Below are 21,665 nucleotides of genomic sequence, written 5' to 3' on the forward strand. Positions count from 1 at the left end.
TGATATGATTGTACCTGGTATTTTGACCTCAATAATCTTGACAAGAGCTTGTTGATTATTATCTAAACTGGATCTATTTTTTTCAAAATAGTCCTTTGTCACTGGATTCAATTCGTTTATCTCTTCGTCTAAATCCTTTAAATACCCAAAGGCACATGGGAAGACCTTGCATGAATTTGTATATAATGCAACAAGCGTGTTCTTGGAAGTCAATGGATTGACATTTTTGTTTACTGGAGGGCAATCAATCAAGCTGTTAAATATAGCAATACCAACATATGCATCCAACGCAGCGTAAAGTACTTGTTCTTGTGTTAACTCTGGAGAATTCCAATTTCCACACCTGATGTTATTGGGTTTTGGTAATGATGCTTTCAGAACAATAGCACATATTTTTGCCAAAGAGAAGGATTTTTTTTCTATGACACCTTTATCTTTACAGACTGAACCCAACTCAATCAAACCTTTGGGGTTTATTTGATACCCTTTTTGTAAGCGAGTAAAATCACCAGTTACATTTTTACCGATTTTCTTGACATTTTCGCACTCCAAAAGGTGTTTCAACTTTTCAGGATAGTCCTCCGCCGTATACTCAAATGTACGAAGCAAATATATTTTGTCTTTGTAACAAATTTGAATAAGAGATACTTCATTCAGAGAGGATGGAGTTCTTCTTAATCCGGAATAAAAAGAGCTATTATTTCTGGCTATCCACTCACAGTCAAATCCAATGTTCACATACATGTTTTGTTCTACGTCTTCCAAAATAATTTGACATGCATTGTTGATATCTTCCAAATTGGAGCATACAGATATACTCATTGTACTCGGGAGTGTCAAGACAGGTAAATGTGTTGAACCATAGTTAGAGCTAAAATCCACTTCATTGTTTGTAGATCTAGATATAATTGTCTTGTCTACATTTTTCAACAAGCTTGGTAGTACACCTTCCAAAAAATTTCTATCGCTGTTTACATTGTCAGTGTAAAAAAGTGAAGGTAATCGATAGCCATTAAGATTGTAAGATTGCACCATGGCATTAAACGGTAAAGCGAGATGAGAAAGTGCTTTTGATGGAGTTAGTACTTGCATTCTTATTTCCTCGTATTCATTCAAGCAAGTATACAATGCTGTAAAGGTTGTTTCTCCATTTAGCTTTCCCATATGGCCCGTAACCTTGAAAGAATGATCGCCTTTAAGAATGTCACCGTCTAAAGACATCATATGCCAGTCTAACTGAGGACGTATCTGCTCAATGATTGACGAGTAGACGTAACTTAAATATCCAGGAGAAGGCACAAAACCATTGTATAATTCTTTGTTAGAGAATTCAGAGAATTCTGGTAACAATTTTTGTTGTACGTTTCTCGTTAACAATGAATCGATGCTGGGATTTTTTTTCTCGCTGCAAGCAGCATCATAATACTGTAATTCGAGAGTAGCATGATGCTCCGCATGCAATTCTCTTAAAATTTTCGATAATCTCACAGGACCTACGGAATTTTGGAACAATGGACGCATCAACTTGGCTAAATCTTTGGATATCCCAGACTTATGAGTTAAAAGAGCAGGAAAGTCCGCTTGAACACGCAACGGGAGCTGTCTGATAATTCTAGAGTCGAATCCGTTAAAAAAATGCTGCTTGGTAGCATTCTTACATCTGTAACGTCGTGTCATTATGTAGAAACAACTATAAAATTAATGCGTCAATTTTCCAAAATTACATATGGGAATGTCAACATTTTAAGTTGTTGTACAAGACAATTGGGCACACACATACTCTTTCAGATCAATAATTCTTCTTGCTTTTGTTTTTTTGTCAAATCCTTTTGATTCGATACCAGATTTACAAGAAGGGCACACCAAGTTATCATGCAAATGGTCAGGTAGCCAAATGAACGTTCTTGGGTGGTACAGCTCCGACGGATCTGCAGCCTTCGCCAAAATAAAAGAAGGGTTCCGCGTCTGTGTCCAAAATGTCCCTCTTTTATATTCATCAGGGGGGTGACTCTTGTTTTTGTTGTTTCCTCCCAATCTTTGCTGAAGAGCTTCGTGGTATTTCGCAACTTCACTGTCAGAAGGTAATGAAGAAGCAAACTCGTCTAGGATGTTAAATGCTTCCTCATTCAATTCCTCGAATTCATCGGAATCAGTTTCAGTTTCTTCGACTCCATCCTCATTTGAATCATCTTCAGTGTCTTCAACTCCCTCAGAACTTAAAGAAGCAGTAATATTATGTGTGTCTTTTCAATACCAGTTGCATTTAGCTGAGGCCAAGAAGCTTAATTTTTCAACAACAATTGTATAAGCATAATTTGTGAGTTTTTCATACCTGTTCAGTGTTACCAAATAAAATATGCTCATTATCTGCTGCAGCTGATGTGGAGGCTTCAGATTGTACCGTCTCCTCGGGGGTCTTTGTCAAAAAATTTGTCATAAAGGATTGATTAACTATTTGTTTGCGTTTGCGACCAGCATTGTGTCCTTCCTTATTTGTTTGTCCAGTTGGCCGTCCTCTCCTATTTTTGATACTGGCTTCAACTCTACTGAGATTACTTTTTTCGCTACTATCTGACATTTGAATGTTGTATAAACTAAATCTGAACAACAAATCCTCTAGTTTTATAGATGTGTAGACCCCTGGCGGTATCTGAACCCATAATGTATTGTATTACACATTTGTGAAGTGCTTTTTTTTAAAAAAACATAAAATTCGTTTTATTTCATAAGTTTGATTGTTGTGGAACGTCAATGGATACTAAGGTCAAATCATTGAAAAAAATCCCATTTTTTGGATATGCATTAAAACCATATAAGCTGTTTTTACAGATAAAATTAAACACATTTGATCATCAATTGTAAAAAAAATCTTTGGATTAATGGAGTCACTTCTATGGGTTGGGTTGATGAAATATGGAAAATATATGCAAATCATTCATGAGTTCCCTTCAAGTCCAAATGGCCGTACAGCCACGCGCTTACACTATTTAGAGTTATTTAGGATCCGCTTACACTATTAAAATACCGCTTACACTATTTGAAGCAATGTGATTGGCTAATTTTCAAAAAAATCAAGTTTTTATTGGCTCTCCAGTCCCCTCCCATAAGCCTAAGGCCCATTTTTTTCATCCTGGCTGACAAGTGTCGGAGTACAAAACTGTCGTGACTGCTTTTAGATAGTTATAAATATGTCAGATCAATCATTCAATAAAGGTCTTCACCAGGGGAGCAAAAAAACACGATTTGGAAACCCCGAGATCAACTACGAGAATAACTACCAGATTAATTCCAAATGAAGTAAAAACGTGACTAAACAAACATGCAAGCGTACATATTTCCACTAAAATAACTTGTTATGATTTTACGCTGTCGTCTATTTTTACTTGTTTGATTTTATATTTTATTTCATTTTTTTTGCCTTTTTTCTTGTTTTATACCTATTATTATCGCCCTCAACAATGGATCCCAATACTTTTACTGAAAAACAAATTCACGTTTTGTTTGAAATATTGTCTGATTTCGAACGACAAGTCGATGAAGCTAATAACTACGATTCAGACACTGAGCAAACAGAACAAACAGGGATGTTTGAGGTCATGGAGAAAATAGCAGATTTACAATCAACAATGGCTTACACTATGAATCAGATAACTTTGGCAGAAAGTCACCGCGTAATTAACGATGTGCAGTTTATGATCTTTTTGGGATCGCCTGTTCATTTAACTGAACGTATGACAACTGGAACACGTCTCTCTGGAAATACATACCACTGGTGGACTCATCGTCATCCTCTTTTGCACGATGGAAGAGGAATAGACAGCTTCAGAGCTCATTACCGCATTAATTTACGCACTTTTAATTTCATTGTCACGGTACTGAGACAGGAGCCTGAGTTTGCAGCATCGGACAAGCGTGATAATAATGTCAGTCATCCTGTATGGATGCAAGTTGCCATTGTTTTGTGGCGTTTCAGCAATACACACCTGGGATATCGAATGGCCGGGGAAATGCTAGGTGTAAGCCAGAGCTCTTATAACCGATTCACCAACCGTTTTTTGGATGCTATGATACGTTCACTTACGAATTTCAGCATAAGATGGCCATCAACTCGCGAAGAATGCCAGGATATTATGGCTGGATTTGCAGTACCCTCTCGAGGAACAGGCCGTTTTCATTTAAAGGAATGTATCGGGGCTATTGATGGAAAATTGATAGTGGTCCAAAAGCCCTCCGCCTTTGGCAATAGCTGGTTGGATCGCCATGGACATGCTTCAATGGCTCTGATGGCAGTATGTGATCACAAAAAAAGATTCACTAAAATAAAAACCGGTATACCAGGTACGAATACAGCTTTTTTGTACAATTCTTTTATTCATTCGGTTATATAACAGGTAGCCAGAACGATATGCATATCTTCAAATCCAGCGAGTTATATACGGGTATGATTGAGCATCCGGAAATTCCGTTCAAGGATCCAACTTCTTATATCGTTGGAGGTATGTGGTATATATATTCTTAGTACTTAGCATTAACTAAGCGTTTTATAGATTCAGCTTATCCAATCATGAAGCATTGCTTGACTCCTTACCGACGCACAAGCGACATTACACCTGCTCAGACAAAGTATAACACCGTTCATTCGTCAACCAGATTTCCTATTGAAAATTGTTTTGGGTTATTCGTTGCCAGATGGCGGTTTATGTACAAACATTTGTATGTTTTAGACTTGGAAAGAATGACCAAGGTGATTACAGTATGTGCTACCTTGCACAATTTGTGTATAACCTTCGGTGATAGTGAGGATTATCTGACGGAATTGTTATACAATCATGGAGATAACATTGTCGTGGATCAATCACCTTTGGAGTGGTATATGCGAGTCAATAACATTGATGGGGCTCAATTTATCCTTCGCGATATGCCAATTGGACCCGAGAGACCCCCAAACACACCCATTCGCACCGCTGCAGAGAATACTGCATTAGAAGGAAGAATTGGAAGAACGGGAAGAGAATATAGAGATCAAGTTTGTTCAAGGCTTTGATCCCAATAAAAATACTGTGACGCTCAAAAAGTTTTTTTTGCAAAGTACTTTGATTTATTTGGCTATGATATATGACAGCAGATAGAAAGGGAAGTAATAAAATATGGACAAAAATGTAGAAAAAAAAAACGATAAAATCAAAAAGGTATTAATCCAAAGCTTAGATATCTTCGTCAGGGTTGACACTTGGTGTCGTGGGTGCTGGTGTCGTAGGTGCTGGTGTTGTAGGTGCTGGTGTTGTAGGTGCTGGTGTTGTAGGTGCTGGTGTTGTGAGGGCTCGTACGGGTGCTGCTGGTTGACGATTACTGAAGAGACTCATCAAATCTCGCATCATCTCTAGTCTTGTGCTCCTGTCAAGTGCAGCATTATTATCCCTTGACTCTCGGTCTAGTACCATTAATCTTTCTCTTCTTTCCGACGCGGCTTCTCTTCTTTCTGACTCGGCTTCTCTACTTAATCTATCCAATCGACGGTGTTCCGCTGCTTCCAAAAGCGATCTTTGGTAACTTTCATTGATTGAGCTAAATTGCTCCGTCATTGTTCTCATAACTGTCTCGACAAATTGTGTATGCCTTTCCGCATTTTGCAAATACGCTTGCTGTACACCCAAAATGGTAGTGCGTACAGCAGAGTTTGTTGATCGTGCTGATGCTGGTAAAGGTGCTGGTACCGATGATGGTGTTGGTGCTGTTGCTCTTGGTGCTGCTCTTGGTGCTGCTCTTGGTGCTGCTCTTGATGATGCTGGTGAGGCTGGTACTGTTGGTGCTGGTGTTTCGGCTGGCACGGATCTTGCCGCCGGTGTAGCTCTTGCTGAGGCTGGTACAGACGTGGATGCTGGTGTTGCCCTTGATGATGATAGTGATGGTGATGCTGATGGTGCTGGTGATGGTGCTGGTGCTGCAGTAGTTGATGATGATTGGGGAGGGGGACTGGGAGACGAAGCAATATCTTCATTCAAGACATCGGCAGCAAGTTCTGCCAAGCGGTTTCTCACAAATGCTGGAGTAGATGACAGCGTGTTGATGTACGTCTCATTATCTTCCTGAAGAGAGGTAATAATTGTAGTTCCTGCAACACCATTCTGAATGGTTGATGTTTCGATGGTATAAGCTGGCCAAAAGCTTGGATCACGGGCGGTAATATCCTTCATCATCAAGTAATGTTCATATCTTGTTTCAGGAGGAGCTCCACCAGAACCAGTACGTCTGATATCAGCTAAAACCTTTCTGAAGTTTTTTTTGATGGTCTGGAATTTGGCCTGGGCGTATTTGACGTTTTGGTATTTGGACCCGAATCGTGTATGCGTAGTTGCATACTGAACAACTTCAGGTACTTGGACGAACTTAGCATGAAGTTCCTCCCATAGTCTTGCTTTTCCATAGTTGTCAAGTCGGGAGTGCTTATGATAGAATCTATCATCTGAAATACACTGCAGCAAAATACTTTCAATCGCGATACTCCATTCACCAGGACGGCCGGGTACTACGATCTCTTCCTGTATGGCTTCATCATCCTCTTCAATTTCTTCATCTGGTTGTTGGGGTGGCTGAGGGTGAGGTTGAGGCTGCTGAGGTTGAGGTTGCTGAGGTTGAGGTTGCTGAGGTTGAGGCTGCTGAGGCTGCTGAGGCTGCTGAGGTCGAGGTTGTTGAGGCTGCTGAGGTCGAGGTTGTTGATAGTTACGCTCCTGTTGCTGAGGTTGTTGCTGAGGTTGTTGCTGAGGTTGTTGCTGAGGTTGTTGCTGAGGTTGTTGTTGAGGTTGTTGCTGAGGTTGCTGATGGTCAGGATGGAATTCTCGTTGTTGCTGCAATTGATACAATTGATGTCTCTCAAATTGTCGACGTTGTTCCAAACGGATTTGTCTTTCCAATTGTTCACGATGGTATTGCTGCTGTCCACTATGTTGCCCATTTTGCTGTTGTTGATAATGCTGACGTTGTTGTTGGAGCTGTTGTTGTTGGAGCTGTTGTTGTTGGAACTGTTGTTGTTGAAACTGTTGTTGTTGGAACTGTTGCTGCTGGTAGAGTTGCTGTTGCTGGGATTGGTGAAACTGTTCGGGATGCTGACGTTGACGATTAGCATGATGCTGTTGTTCATTCTCAAGTACATTGGGGGTGGTATTGTTAGGAGATTGATTGGATTGATTCATATTATTCATTGACAGGTATGTTATTTTTTATAAAAGATACGTGATTTTATTCAAAAATTTATGCAGAAAGAGAGAGTGAATTCACTGGTGAAAAGGTATTTTAATAAAATGTTATTGTTTGCATTGCTCGTGTAGCTACAGACTTTAGTAATGTCAAATTTGGAAACAATTTTTGTACTTTATCCTTTTTTGAATTAATCTGGTAGTTTCCAAGGTGAAATATGCCTTGGAAACTATTCAAAATCACAAACACTGCATGTATACTGCATGTTTGTTTAGTCACGTTTTTACTTCATTTGGAATTAATCTGGTAGTTATTCTCGTAGTTATTCTCGGGGTTTCCAAATCGTGTTTTTTCGCTCCCCTGGTGAAGACCTTAAAACGATAACTCTTTTACTACTCTACTTAAATATCTATAACTAAGCTTAACACTTATATCAGACCCGACAAAACATTCAGATTGTCGTGGGACTTTTTGTATGTAACAGCCAAATATATAAAAGTATTATTTAGAGGATCAAAGATGATTTTATTATGATTGAGATAAAAGCCTATTTTAAATATCAACGTATTTGTGTGACCTAAGTCACGACAAGATATATATTTCTTAATTTTACTTAACAATAAACATCATCTTTTATCTTCAACTTTATTCTCGCATATATATTACATAATATAAGATCAGACCCGACACGGGGTCTGTTATAGAATTGTGCGTAATGAAATAGAAAAGTAGAGTAGAGGATAAAATATGATCTTTATTGTTTTGTATGATTATGAAATATACAGTGCGTCCGCCCTCAATTGGACACTATTTTGAAAACATTGGTCGGATTTTTGAACTTTTTTGGTCAAAAATGTGAAATTCAATTGGACACTTTTTTGAACTTCAATTGGTCACTTTTCGAAATTCATTTGGTCACTTTTTCGAAATTCATTTGGTCACTTTTTATAAAATGAATTGGTCATCAATATTATAATGATTATTTATACTTTTGTCCTAAACACTATATATGGTAATTCGGACTGTTCTTTTTTTTTTTTTTTTTTTTGCGCGGCCAAGCGAAGCGCAGGTCGAAGCAACAGACATGTATGAGTATAATAAACACTTACTGAATTGGGAGGGGCTGTAAGTCCCGACCTACACGGTACACAAAACACTGAGTGAACAATGTGTATTAGCATTGAGTTAATTGGGAGGGGCTGTAAGTCCCGACCATCACAGTACATAAAACACTGAATGAAAAAATGTGTACAAGCATTGAGTGAACTGGGAGGGGCTGTAAGTCCCGACCAACACGGTACATAAAACACTGAGTGAAAAAATGTGTATTAGCATTGAGTGAACTGGGAGGGGCTGTAAGTCCCGACCAACACGGTACACAAAACACTGAGTGAACAATGTGTATTAGCATTGAGTGAATTGGGAGGGGCTGTAAGTCCCGACCATCACAGTACATAAAACACTGAATGAAAAAATGTGTACAAGCATTGAGTGAACTGGGAGGGGCTGTAAGTCCCGACCAACACGGTACATAAAACACTGAGTGAAAAAATGTGTATTAGCATTGAGTGAACTGGGAGGGGCTGTAAGTCCCGACCAACACGATACACAAAACACTGAGTGAAAAAATGTGTATTAGCATTTAGTGAACTGGGAGGGGCTGTAAGTCCCGACCAACACGGTACACAAAACACTGAGTGAACAATGTGTATTAGCATTGAGTGAATTGGGAGGGGCTGTAAGTCCCGACCATCACAGTACATAAAACACTGAATGAAAAAATGTGTACAAGCATTGAGTGAACTGGGAGGGGCTGTAAGTCCCGACCAACACGGTACATAAAACACTGAGTGAAAAAATGTGTATTAGCATTGAGTGAACTGGGAGGGGCTGTAAGTCCCGACCAACACGATACACAAAACACTGAGTGAAAAAATGTGTATTAGCATTGAGTGAATTGGGAGGGGCTGTAAGTCCCGACCAACACGGTACACAAAACACTGAGTGAACAATGTGTATTAGCATTGAGTGAATTGGGAGGGGCTGTAAGTCCCGACCATCACAGTACATAAAACACTGAATGAAAAAATGTGTACAAGCATTGAGTGAACTGGGAGGGGCTGTAAGTCCCGACCAACACGGTACATAAAACACTGAGTGAAAAAATGTGTATTAGCATTGAGTGAACTGGGAGGGGCTGTAAGTCCCGACCAACACGGTACACAAAACACTGAGAGAAAAAATGTGTATTAGCATTGAGTGAATTGGGAGGGGCTGTAAGTCCCGACCTACACTGTACATAAAACACTGAGTGAAAAAATGTGTACATGCATTGAGTGAATTGGGAGGGGCGGTAGGTCCCGACCTACACAGTACATAAAACACTGAGTGAAAAAATGTGTACAATCATTGAGTGAACTGGGAGGGGCTGTAAGTCCCGACCTACACAGTACATAAAACACTGAGTGAAGAAATGTGTACAAGCATTGAGTGAACTGGGAGGGGCTGTAAGTCCCGACCAACACGGTACATAAAACATTGAGTGAAAAATGTGTATTAGCATTGAATTGGGAGGGGCTGTAAGTCCCGACCAACAAGATAGAAATGTGTATGTGGTTGTATGTCCTTCCAGGCAGTGTTTGTAACACAATATCCAGATTTTGCTGTCGCGACAATAAATTTTAAAGAAAGCTGATAATTATTCTATTCCTTCTTTCAAACCGAAATGTCTTCTGTTAATCATGACTTTGTTCAATCTGATGGAATCAGTCAACCAAATCGAGGAAGAGTCAGAAGCATTGCAACCGAATCAACTACCCGAAGACCGAGACAACGAGCAAGTCGTATAAATATTCCCAGAGCGCCCAGACTCAACAACAGTAACCGAGGATCGAATGAGGAATCTAATACACGTGCAGATGAAAACACCAATAATGCTGATTCACCTAATTCAGGATCTGCCACTCCAAGTAAAATTAAATGCAAAAGCAGCTATGATAGTTTAACCCTGACATGTTTTTTTTTTTAGTCAGAGATCATAACCTTAATCGTGCGTGTCATGACAATTTTGAAGAGACCAATTTACTCCGTGAGCGTAGAGGAATCTACCGTGAAGACGCAACTTCTGACTTTTTTGGTCGTCATATATTACAGGGGATGACACAAAAATGCCCTCACTGTCACGCGATGCTATACAAAGAAGAACAATCAACAAATCAATCTTTTTCTTTTGGCTGCAGTAATGGAAAAGTAAAAGTGGATATTGTGGACATGCCTACTACACTTATGCAGAAGCTTTTAACAGGTGATCATCCTTGCAGTACCGAATTCAGAAAGAATATCCGAATGTATAATAACGCGTTCGCGTTCACCTCATTTGGAGCAGACCATGAAGATGAGATATTCAGTGGATCGAATCAAGGATCGTTCACATTTAGAATTCAGGGAGGAACATACCATCGATCTGCATCATTAACAGCTACTGAAGGAAGAAAACCTGTCTTTGCACAGGTTTATTTTAGTGATCCTAATCTACGTATACAACAGCATATAGATTTTAACGAAGTGTTAGACCGTCAATTAGTATCACAGTTGAATCGAATGATGGATGAAGTATCTCCGTATGCAAATTTGTTTGATAGCGCAAGAAAGAGACTTTCTACAGAAATAGTGGATGGGACGCCGGTTGTTAAAGACCTTTATGTTTATGTGCGAGGTAACCCAGGACTGGGTCGACAATATGATTTACCAATGGCGGATGAAGTTGCAGCATATATTGCAGATGCAACGATTCCTGATGAAAGTACCCGAGGCAGTAGAGAAGTGGTTATCTTTTCGACAGAAAATGGATTTCCTAAGAAAATGAATGATTGCCATCGCTCTTACGACTCCTTACATTTTGCATTAATGTTTCCAAGTGGCGAGGATGGATGGAATACAGAGATAGAATTGAACTTGGGTGATGAGGCTATTCGACAAAATCTAGAGAGAGATGAACAAAGTTTAAGTTCTAACCGGCTGACACAAAAGAAAGTATCGTTGAATCAGTTTTATCAACATCGCTTACAAGTGAGACCGGGGGAAACAATGACCTGTCATTTTGGCCGTCTTTTTCATTTGTACATAGTCGATATGTATTGTAAGATAGAGGGACGACGATTGTATTATTTACGTACAAATCAAAGTACGCTACGTTCAGAGCTTTATTCTGGATTAGCCGATATGCAAGTTGGTGGAGATATGAGTAGAGAATCGATCGGTAAAAGGGTCATATTGCCTTCCAGTCATACTGGCTCACCAAGGGCCTTGCACCAAATGCAACAAGATGCTATGGCTGTCGTTAGAGCTTTGGGGAAACCTGATTTATTTGTTACGATAACCTGCAACCCGAAACTGGAAAGAAATTACGGATGAGTTACTACCTGGTGAGGTCCCTTCGGATCGCCCAGATTTAATTTGTCGAGTTTTCGACTTGAAACTTAAAGAGATATTTGCAGATATCAAAGACAAAATGATATTTGGAAAAGTTAAGGGCTTAATTCATGTCATTGAGTATCAAAAACGTGGTTTACCTCACGCTCACGCTGTTATTATTCTGGCTGAGTGCTCTAAGCTTCGAACAGCTCAAGATATCGATAAGTATATCTCGGCTGAAATCCCTGATCCCGCCCGTTTTCCTAAGGCTTATAAAACTATCACAAAGCACATGATGCATACACCATGCAGTATATCTTTAAATGATTCACATGGCAAGGTTCGCATGTGTAGAGATAATAAGGAAAAAATGTGCAGTAAGCACTTTCCTAAAGACATCCAACCCCACACTGTCATCGATGAAAAGGGTTTTGCAAAGTACAAAAGACGCACCACCAATCTCTTTGTTTTGTTTCAAAATGGATATCATGCTGATAATCGTTGGGTTGTTCCTCACAATCTGTATCTTGCTGTCAAGTATAATACTCATATCAATGTCGAATATTGTGCAGGCAATCAAGCAATCAAATATCTTTTTAAATATATTTATAAAGGCTCTGATCGCGCACAAATTGCAGTAATGCCTGCTCAAACACCGCCTGTCACTTCCACAACTGAACTACCAGCTGCTATTTCTGTTAATGATGATGATGATTTGGACGAAATATCAAATTGGTTAAGTGTTCGATATGTATCTACGATTGAAGCATGTTGGCGTATCATGGGAAAACGCACCCATTCATGTCAACCAGCTATCAAAAGATTAGCTGTACATTTACAAAATCAGCAAAATGTGACCTTCAGTGAGGGTGCTAACAATAGTGAAATTCAGCGAGCAATGGATAGAGATACTACTTTGACAGCCTATTTTAAACTAAATGCAACTGATGCTGATGCTCGGTCTGTATTTTACAACGATATTCCGGCCCACTATATCCAAGATCCCAAAACACATTTTTGGAAAAAACGTCAAAATAATCAAAAATTTACGCAAATCGGAAGAATGTATTTTATATCTGCTACTGACATCGAACGTTATTGTTTAAGGCTTCTTCTTCTCCACGTTAAGGGTGCCACTAGCTTTGATGAGTTAAAGACGACTGCCACTTTTGATGATGACGGTATCCAGTCCACAGGTACCAGAACATGGCCAACCTTTCGAGAAGCTGCCCAAGCACTCAATTTGTTAGAAAATGGTAAAGAATGGGATAGAGCAATGACAGAGGCGTTTATGTTGTGCAATAGTTCAGTGAAAATCAGAGAATTATTTGCAATCCTTTTAATATTCAACTTTGTTCCAAATTACAAAGAGATTTGGGATAATCATAAGGATAAACTATCAGCTGATTTTGAATATACCTATCGTCAAGGTCTTCCTGGCAGAGGTCTTGATTTGCAAGGTTATCCAGTGGACTTAAGTGAACGGGATTACAAAATTATTTTAAATCAGACAATTGTGGATATTGCTCATAGGTTGTTGAAAAATCAAAAAGATATCGCAAATTTTCCAGAGTTACCTCAGCCCGATCCATCATCCTACAATGCGTATATGGCAAGAACTCAAAGCTTTTATGACCATGAAATTGGACAATATGATGCTGATGATTTGTTAGTCAACGTGGCTGTTTATGAAGGCGACGAGGGTGGAAGTTTAAACGCTGAGCAACGCGTCATATACGACGAGATTGTTTCGGCCATCTATGATAACCCTGATACAACCCCAGCCCCCTTTAGAAGTTCTTTTTTCTTCATTGATGGTCCAGGTGGTACAGGAAAAACGTTTTTATACAATGCCTTACTTGCAAAGGTACGATCAAATGGTGAAATTGCTCTTGCGTGTGCATCTTCCGGAATTGCTGCCACCCTGCTTCCTGGTGGTCGAACGGCACATTCACTTTTTCAAATTCCAATTGATATCGACGAATCTTCTGTATGTAACATCAAGTTACAAGACATTAGTGCTCAAGTAATTAGTGACTCTAAGTGGATTATTTGGGACGAAGCTCCGATGATGAACAAAATGACATTTGAATGTGTCAGTCGTCTCCTGCAAGAGATTACGGGAAACTTCCAGCTTCCTTTTGGTGGTAAGGTTGTTGTTCTTGGTGGTGATTTCAGACAGACACTCCCAATCATTAAGTTTGGTTCACGCTCGGACGTAATTGATGCATGTGTCATAAACTCTGTTCTTTTTAGAGACTGTCGAGTTTTGCGGCTCAAGCGGAATATGAGGCTCACTGGAGATTCGATTCTTGACAATGGTACCCCTTTCCAAGATTATCTTTTGGAAGTAGGTGAAGGTCGTTGTCAAGTTTATGATCAGTATGTATCCATACCAGCCTCAATTGTAACGTACGCAGAGTCGATCGAAGATGTTGTAAATGACGTTTTTGGTGACTCACTTTCAGCTGGAGACTGTTACAAGAACAGAGAATTCATTGTTAGTAAAGCTATTCTTGCGGCGCATAATTCTACAGTTGATGAAATCAATGAGTTGGCGACAGAAAAATTACCAGGTATATCCATGGTATATTTATCAGATGACTCGATTGAAGAGACACAAAATTCAAGCGCAACCAATTTCCCTGTCGAATCGTTGAATGCTGTAAAACCTTCAGGAATGCCACCTCATAAGTTGGTTCTTAAAAGATTCCAGCCAATCATGTGTTTAAGAAACATCAACCCTGCTGAAGGTCTTTGCAATGGTACAAGGTTAATCTGTAGAAAATTCACAAGAAATATAATAGAAGCTGAAATTGCTGTTGGTGATAGAGCAGGTCTGATTGTTTTGATTCCCAGAATCATATTAATATCTTCAGATAATGCTAACTTACCATTTACCCTCCGTCGACGTCAATTTCCTGTGCAACCTGCATTTGGAATGACTATCAACAAATCGCAAGGTCGAACTCTTTCTTTCGCTGCAATCTGCCTTATTAAACCCGTTTTCACGCACGGTCAACTTTATGTTGCTTTATCTCGGGTTCGTGACCCTGCTAACCTCAAGATAATCTTACTGAAAGAGCCGCCATTATCAACACTCACAGACAACGTTGTATTTAACGAAGTTTTAACTCGAACACAAAATTAAACATAAAATAATCATTATCAATAAAATCTATTTTTATCCCATTTATAAGCATTGAGTGGCGTCGGTGGCCCGCTGCAGGCGCGAGATCGCCCCCAGCCCACTTCGGTAATTTTTTGACCTTCGCTTCGCTACGGTAAAAATAACCTACGTTCCTGCTGGGGGCGATCTCGTATTTTTAAAAATTATTTATTTTGGTTAGGTGTGAGCTATATAAAATTTTTTTTGGGACAATTATCGAATTAATTAACTGAGTGTTGAATAAATGCTACAAGGTGTTCAACTGGTACACTCTCACCAACTTCAGTTATGCGTGTAGTTAGGGACTCTACGTCACTCAGCTTATTGCGCTTGACCTTTCCCTTTACAATAGCCCAGAATTGTTCGATGGGATTAAGTTCTGGTGAATATGGGGGGAGGTATACCGGAGTATAACCTCTTTTTACAATTACAGGGTCAATTACCCCAGGGACGTGGGTTGAAGCATTATCCATAATAATGAAATAACCTTTTATTTCAGAAAACTCATCCATGATATCCATGGTATCGCTTAAAAACTGAAGATAGTGGCCACCTGTAGTACCTTTGGGGACAGATAACTTGTCTTCAGGGGCCTTTCTTTTTGTTGCCCCTACTACGTTTCTCCTCTTAACATTTCCAGATTCTCTCATACTTAAGTTAACACCGATAGCTGATATATCACCAATTACAGTGTGAGACACACCTCTAGCTGAGGGTGTTGTGATGATTGCTTCAGTACCTTTTTGTGACCAGCCACGACTACGACGCATATTGATATCGAATCCTGATTCATCGACAAAGATACAATTGTTCAGATAGTCCATACCATTTCCGATCCAATGCTCAACCCAATTAGCACGAGCCTGAAGGGTTGCTTCTTTATTTCTACCGACTGAATGACGACTAACAACTTTGATGCTTAGATTGCATTCTTCCCTCATAAACTCGGCTACTCTTGTTTTTTTAATTTGTAGGCCCTCGAAGGTCGCTGTCTAATTCTCTACTGCATCCTGGATTGTTGCAGAAGCATCTTCATCAAAAAACTGTACCAAATGCGTTTTATGCCTTTCGTCTAATTGGCTAACTGGTCTGTTGGAGCCAAGGTTCGTTTTTTTAGTAGGTACATTTCATTCAGGGTCGTCCTTATAAGCCTTTTTCCACTTGCGTGCCGTGTCATAATTTACGTTAGCGGCCTCAGCTGCCTGTTTAGGTTTCATAAGTTTCTCATTCAAAAAATAAAAATATCGCTTACGATCTTCAATAGTATAAACATTGTATTGAAGAGTCCGTTCTTTTTTAGGAGAAGCTTCCTCCATCGTAATGTCATTTGAGATTGGCATTTCAAATTGAATGTCTTTGCTTTTGATGCATTTTCGAAGATCAGTCAATTTCTTTAAACGAAAAGATGTTTCTTCAACAAAAGAAGGTGCTTCTTGACCTCTATCATCTCTAATATTTCCAGTACCGTCTTCATAAAAATATTGTATGTTAAACTAAAATATCTAAAGGATATGTAAAAAATGACCAAATAATTTGACCAACTCAATTTCGAAAAAGTGACCAAATGAAATTCGAAATAGTGACCAATTGAAGTTCAAAAAAGTGTCCAATTGAATTTCACATTTTTGACCAAAAAAGTTCAAAAATGTGACCAATTTTTTTAAAAAATCCGACCAATGTTTTCAAAAAAGTGTCCAATTGAGGGCGGACGCACTGTATATATATGTTTATGTTTTGTACTCCGACAACACCCCCTTACCAAAATAATCTTCACGGTAAAAAAATTTGCTGTTTATCTTTTGCACAAGCAACACGAGGAATATACCAGGCCTTGTCTATGGGACTACCATCATATTTAACTGGATGAAGCCTATCTGTGTGAACCCACGAAGAATAAATTTTCCCATCAACTTCTTGAATTTGATAGGTATTGTAGCAAGATTCTTTTTAAGCACTTTGTAAGGTCCCATCGAATTAAACTCTAGACCATGTTTGTTTTCATGCCTCAACATTACATACTCGTTAATTTCAAATGTTTGAGTCGTTGCGCCTTTCATTTTTTCATCCCAATTTGCTTTGTCTTTTTCCGCTTGAAGTCTCATTTTGTCTCCTGCTTCGAATCTTTCCTCCCTTAAAATTCTGATACGAGATAAGGTGTCTTCAGCGATCAGTTCAGGGTCTTCTTCGGTCATTGGCTCCATGAACGGACGTTTGGAATCGCCTGGAAGCACAGGTTCAGTACCATAAGTCATGAAAAACGGGCTTAACCCAGTGGTAGCATGCTTGCGCATACGACCAGAAAAAAGAGCGATGTCAACAAACTCGTCCCAGCTATGCACCTCACCTTTGACATACTTGGTAATCATATGTTTGACCGTTTGGTTTAATCTTTCACATTTTGAGTTTGGTCGTGGATGAAATGCACTCGTGAAAATATGTTGCGATTTGATCTTCTTCATGTATTGATTCAAAATTTTTGACATAAAGTTTGCTCCTCGGTCGCTGACTAACTCTACTGGACAAGAAAAACGCATTACAATTTCTTCGTACAAAAACTTTACGATTTCATCCGCAGTAGCTTACTTCAATGCGCGAGCAATTGGCCAATTGGTGTGATAGTCGACTGCCATAATGATCCATCTGTTGCCATTTTTAGTAGTTGGTAACTCACCGATAAAATCTATATACCATCTATGGAAAGGTGGTGGAATTTCAAGAGGTTTCATTGGCGCATGATGTACATTTGATTTTTTACGGGAGTGCAATTGACATTCCGGGCATAGTGATAACCATGTTGTGATATCGTAGAGCATTTTCGGCCATCAAAATCTTGGTTTCATCAACTGATAAACTGTTGCTTTACCTTGATGTCCAAATCCTCTATGAAAATCTTCGACTAAATCCAATCGTCGTTTGAATGGGATAAACTTAACTAATTTTTCGGATGTCTCCGTGTCTTGTGATTTAATCTTCTTCCAAACATGTTGATTTTGCACCACAAAGTCTTTTTGTTTATCTAATAAAAGCTGCTTTTTGGATTCGGGTCATAAACTGGATTCTTAAAAATAAAAAAGAGGCCAATGTTCAAGAGGATCTGTGATTAGCTGGTCTTTATGGTTGTCCGTAGAGCTTGCTAAAATAGCAGCTACTGTTTCAATTTGTTCATACAGATATCTAAGTTCAATGGATTCAGAGTTTGGTGTACAATTTGGACCATCACGTCGGCTAAGCAAATCAGGGATAATATTTTCTGCACCTTTTTTATATAAAATTTTGGTGAATACAAACTTCATTCCGTCATCCATCGCACGAGTCTGGGGGAGACTTTCGATGTATATTGATATGTTTTGAGAGGTTCATGATCAGTATACACCTCAAAATCATTCCCATCGATAAAACATCGCCATGTACGCAAAGCATGTAAAATGCATAAACATTCTCGCTCTTGAACTGGGTATTGGAGAAATTCGAGAGATAAAGGTACGAATTAAGAATAAAAATAAAGAAATTTGACGAAGTAAAATTATCAAACTGCAAAAATAAACTAAAGTCTTTATTATACAATAAATTGGGTTCTTTATATACATATTCAGGACTGGCTGAATATCAATCATTAAAGTGAAACCTGTCAAATATACAATAAGCGTATTGTCAATTAAAGATCGAGCATCTCATGGTACCTTCGAGAATCTTGTTATTGACGAGCGATCATATCATTCGATTGTATTATCTGGAATAAATGTATGACTATTGTTTTCTATATGTTGATGAGTAATCAATGCGTAGTAAATAGAGTGTAATAGCATGTATTTGATTTAAAGAGTAATGCAATAATGATTTATAGAAAGGTTATCAAATAAGAAAGAAAGAATTGATGATAGAGTTATATCTGTATATAAGCTCGATCACAACAGTATTTCCTTTCGTCTTTGCTAAATTTGCGGGACTCGTAAGCAACTGGTTTCCATTCATGATTGTTTTGGGGATCCTGTTGAAGCAAAACCATACTAGCCGCAAAATTACTAGCATCGCATTCAATACGCCAGGGTAGACTCATGCACGGGTTAAGTAATGCTGGGGCGGTGGTGATCCTTTCTTTTATTTTGATAAACGCCTTTTCACATTCATCATTCCAGTCGATACTTCGAAGTTTGTGACCATTGCCACGTGTGAGGTCGGTGATGGGTGAAGCTATACACGCAAAGTAGGTGTCATGAACCACGTGGTCAATACCTTAATGCATACGCGCATAAATACACCCCCGCATAAATCTGCATGTATATGCAGATCATATTTGACAGCTCATGTGGCCAAACCATCAGACACCACCATGAGACCGATCACGAGTCATCACCATGGGACCACGCCTCAAGACCAAACCAACATCCGCCACCACCCTCGTCCCATGATCCCGCCACAGTACCTCGCCTCAAGACCTTCCCCAAGGCCTTAACTCCAGACCCTTCATGTTAAGAAGATAGTCCTTAAGACTATCTTCCTTTTATTATAAATACCTTAGATTATTTAGACAAGTACAGATCTTTATCTGATATCTTGTATAACTTGTTATTATTATATAAACTTAGCTTTACTACCTTTTCTTGTCTGTCTTCCCGCAAAACCTTATAATCCTACCTAGTACCTAACCTTGCCTTGTAAGTATAAAGAGACCTGTCCTCGTACCTAGTAACATCCGGCTAATTCCTGACAGTAGGGTAGAAACGCTTTATAAAACTGGCACAAACCAACAGACTGTCGAAATTCTTGCACATTAGATGGTCTGGGCCAAGATGTAATGGCTTCGGTCTTCTTTTGTGCTGGACGAACACTTGTATTTGCTATAACATCGTGTCCTAAAAATGGAACTTGTTTTCGGTTAAATTTACCTTTTGTTTTATTAACCACCAAACTGGCATCCGCGAGCTTTTGCAAAATTGTATCGACATGTTTCTTATGTAACTTCACATCATTGCCTTTTGTAAAAATGAGAATATCGTCAATATATAGTAAGCAAATCACGTCAATGTAGTCTTTGAAAATTGTATTGAGCATTTTCTGAAATTGCGCACCACTATTGCGTAATCCGAATGGAATAACTTTTCATTTGAATTGTCCATATCTAGTGTTAATGGTTGTTTTCTCTGAATCCGAATCAGTTAATCGCTGCTGGTGGAACCCACTATGTGGATCCAATGTTGTAAAGAAATTACTGCCGTGCGACATTGATAAGCATTCATCAATACGCGGTATGGGAATGCGATGGCTAATACTATGCTTATTGACTGCTCTAAAATCACAAACCATTCTTAACTTTTTGTCATCAACTCGTTTTACAAACAATACAGGTGATCCGTATGGTGGAGAAGTTGGTTCAATTAGGCCTTGTTTTAAGAGTACAGTCCCCTCCAAAAAGAAAGTTGCACCCTGTAACTCCGATATGTATCCTACATGTATGTTCCATCTTCTTACATGATTTTTGGCAGACTTTTATAAGCAAAAAGCTTTCAAAAAACTCCATATAGTAGAAAAGACAGTACTGAACATTATGATATAAATTTTATGAAAAAAAAAAAGTATTTTAGACAAACGTAGGCATACTCAATAGTGAATTGGGTACCCTTTGTTTTTTATTACATCGCTTATGCGTTTAGGCATGGAATCAATAAGTTTGTTAATTTTCTCAGCTTCTATCTTTTTCCATTCGTTTATAACGTGCATCTGTAATGTCGAAATATTTTTTACAAACTGCAAACGGTTTTGTCTTGCGAGTTTCATCATCATCCAAACATTCTCTATTGGATTCAAATCAGGAGATTGTGGCGGCCAATCTAAACAAATAATTCCCATGTCCTTCTTCCATTTTCGGGCAACTTTTGAAGTGTGAATTGGTGCATTATCTTCTATGAGAATTGCTGAACTACAGCCGTTATAAAAGTCCTTCAAAACCGGTTCATATACTTGATTTATGAACTGAGCACTAGATTTTTCACCCTTGTTAAGTAAAACCAAATTAGTGCGACGATTATATCCAATACCACCCCAGACAGATAAGGAGGATCGTCCACTTTGAAACGTTGGCGCCAAAAATGACGGAATCATGACTTCATTGGGTCTACGGCGTACCCGAACAACACTAGAACAACTGCTGGTTTGAAAGCTGGATTCATCGGTAAATATAACCTTTCTCCAGTCTTCCAAACTCCAGTTTTGATGCTGTCACGGACGGAACAGGAACAAGACACAGAAACTACTTGGCGACACGAGGGGGGCGATTGGTTAAAATAAAATATGTTTATTATTAAGAGGGGGAGGGGGTTAGGACTAAGATCCAGAATAACGTTTTTCTAATAAATAACTAGCATCTATTTATACTATTTCTTATACATGGGAAAAGCTACGATGGGTTTAAATTATAGATTAACAAGGGACTTTACGGAACAGATATCATGAGCAGATTATTTGACAAGGATGAGTAATTGAGATTCGACGAGTAATAGCAGGCTGGATTTAGTTGACATTGAATAATTAGATGGTTCGGGGAATATCTCTGATTTGACACGGGCGGGAAAACTGGATTGGGATATGAAGTAATAGATGATCGGAAAAAGGTTTACTAAGGTTGAGTCAGACAAGAGGCGGGAAATATATTGGAAGGCAGATTAATGATATGTTTTACAAGGAGTTCGGTGGCGGGCAAGATATACTGATATGATTTTTGGTACAAGGTTTTACAGGGAGTTTGGTAGCGGACAAGATATACTGATATGATTTTTGGTACAAGGTTTTACAGGGAGTTTGGTAGCGGGCAAGAGATACTGATATTGATTTCTAGAACAAGGTTTCACAAGGGGTTTGAGATCATGGTTAAGTTATGCAGACAATAAACAGG

At 38.9% G+C, this 21,665-nt stretch overlaps 2 protein-coding genes across 2 annotated transcripts; both read right to left on the reverse strand.

Annotated features, from left to right (window-relative positions):
- Positions 1 to 1,784: 1,784 nt before the first annotated feature.
- EV154DRAFT_576819 (uncharacterized protein) lies at positions 1,785 to 2,947 on the reverse strand (the record flags this gene model as incomplete). Its single annotated transcript, XM_051606506.1, has 3 exons — positions 2,333 to 2,947; positions 1,864 to 2,208; positions 1,785 to 1,826 (listed from the first exon to the last, which is right to left on the reverse strand). Exons 1-3 carry the CDS (start codon positions 2,576 to 2,578, stop codon positions 1,785 to 1,787), a joined length of 633 nt encoding a protein of 210 aa, XP_051452620.1. The 5' UTR covers positions 2,579 to 2,947.
- Positions 2,948 to 5,204: 2,257 nt separating this feature from the next.
- EV154DRAFT_576823 (uncharacterized protein) lies at positions 5,205 to 7,190 on the reverse strand (the record flags this gene model as incomplete). The annotated part of the gene is made up of 1 exon (XM_051606507.1): positions 5,205 to 7,190. One exon carries the CDS (start codon positions 7,188 to 7,190, stop codon positions 5,205 to 5,207), a length of 1,986 nt encoding a protein of 661 aa, XP_051452621.1.
- Positions 7,191 to 21,665: the final 14,475 nt, after the last annotated feature.

The sequence above is a fragment of the Mucor mucedo genome, assembly GCF_025094135.1.
Source record: "Mucor mucedo strain NRRL 3635 chromosome Unknown EV154scaffold_140, whole genome shotgun sequence".
NCBI lineage: Eukaryota > Fungi > Mucoromycota > Mucoromycetes > Mucorales > Mucoraceae > Mucor > Mucor mucedo.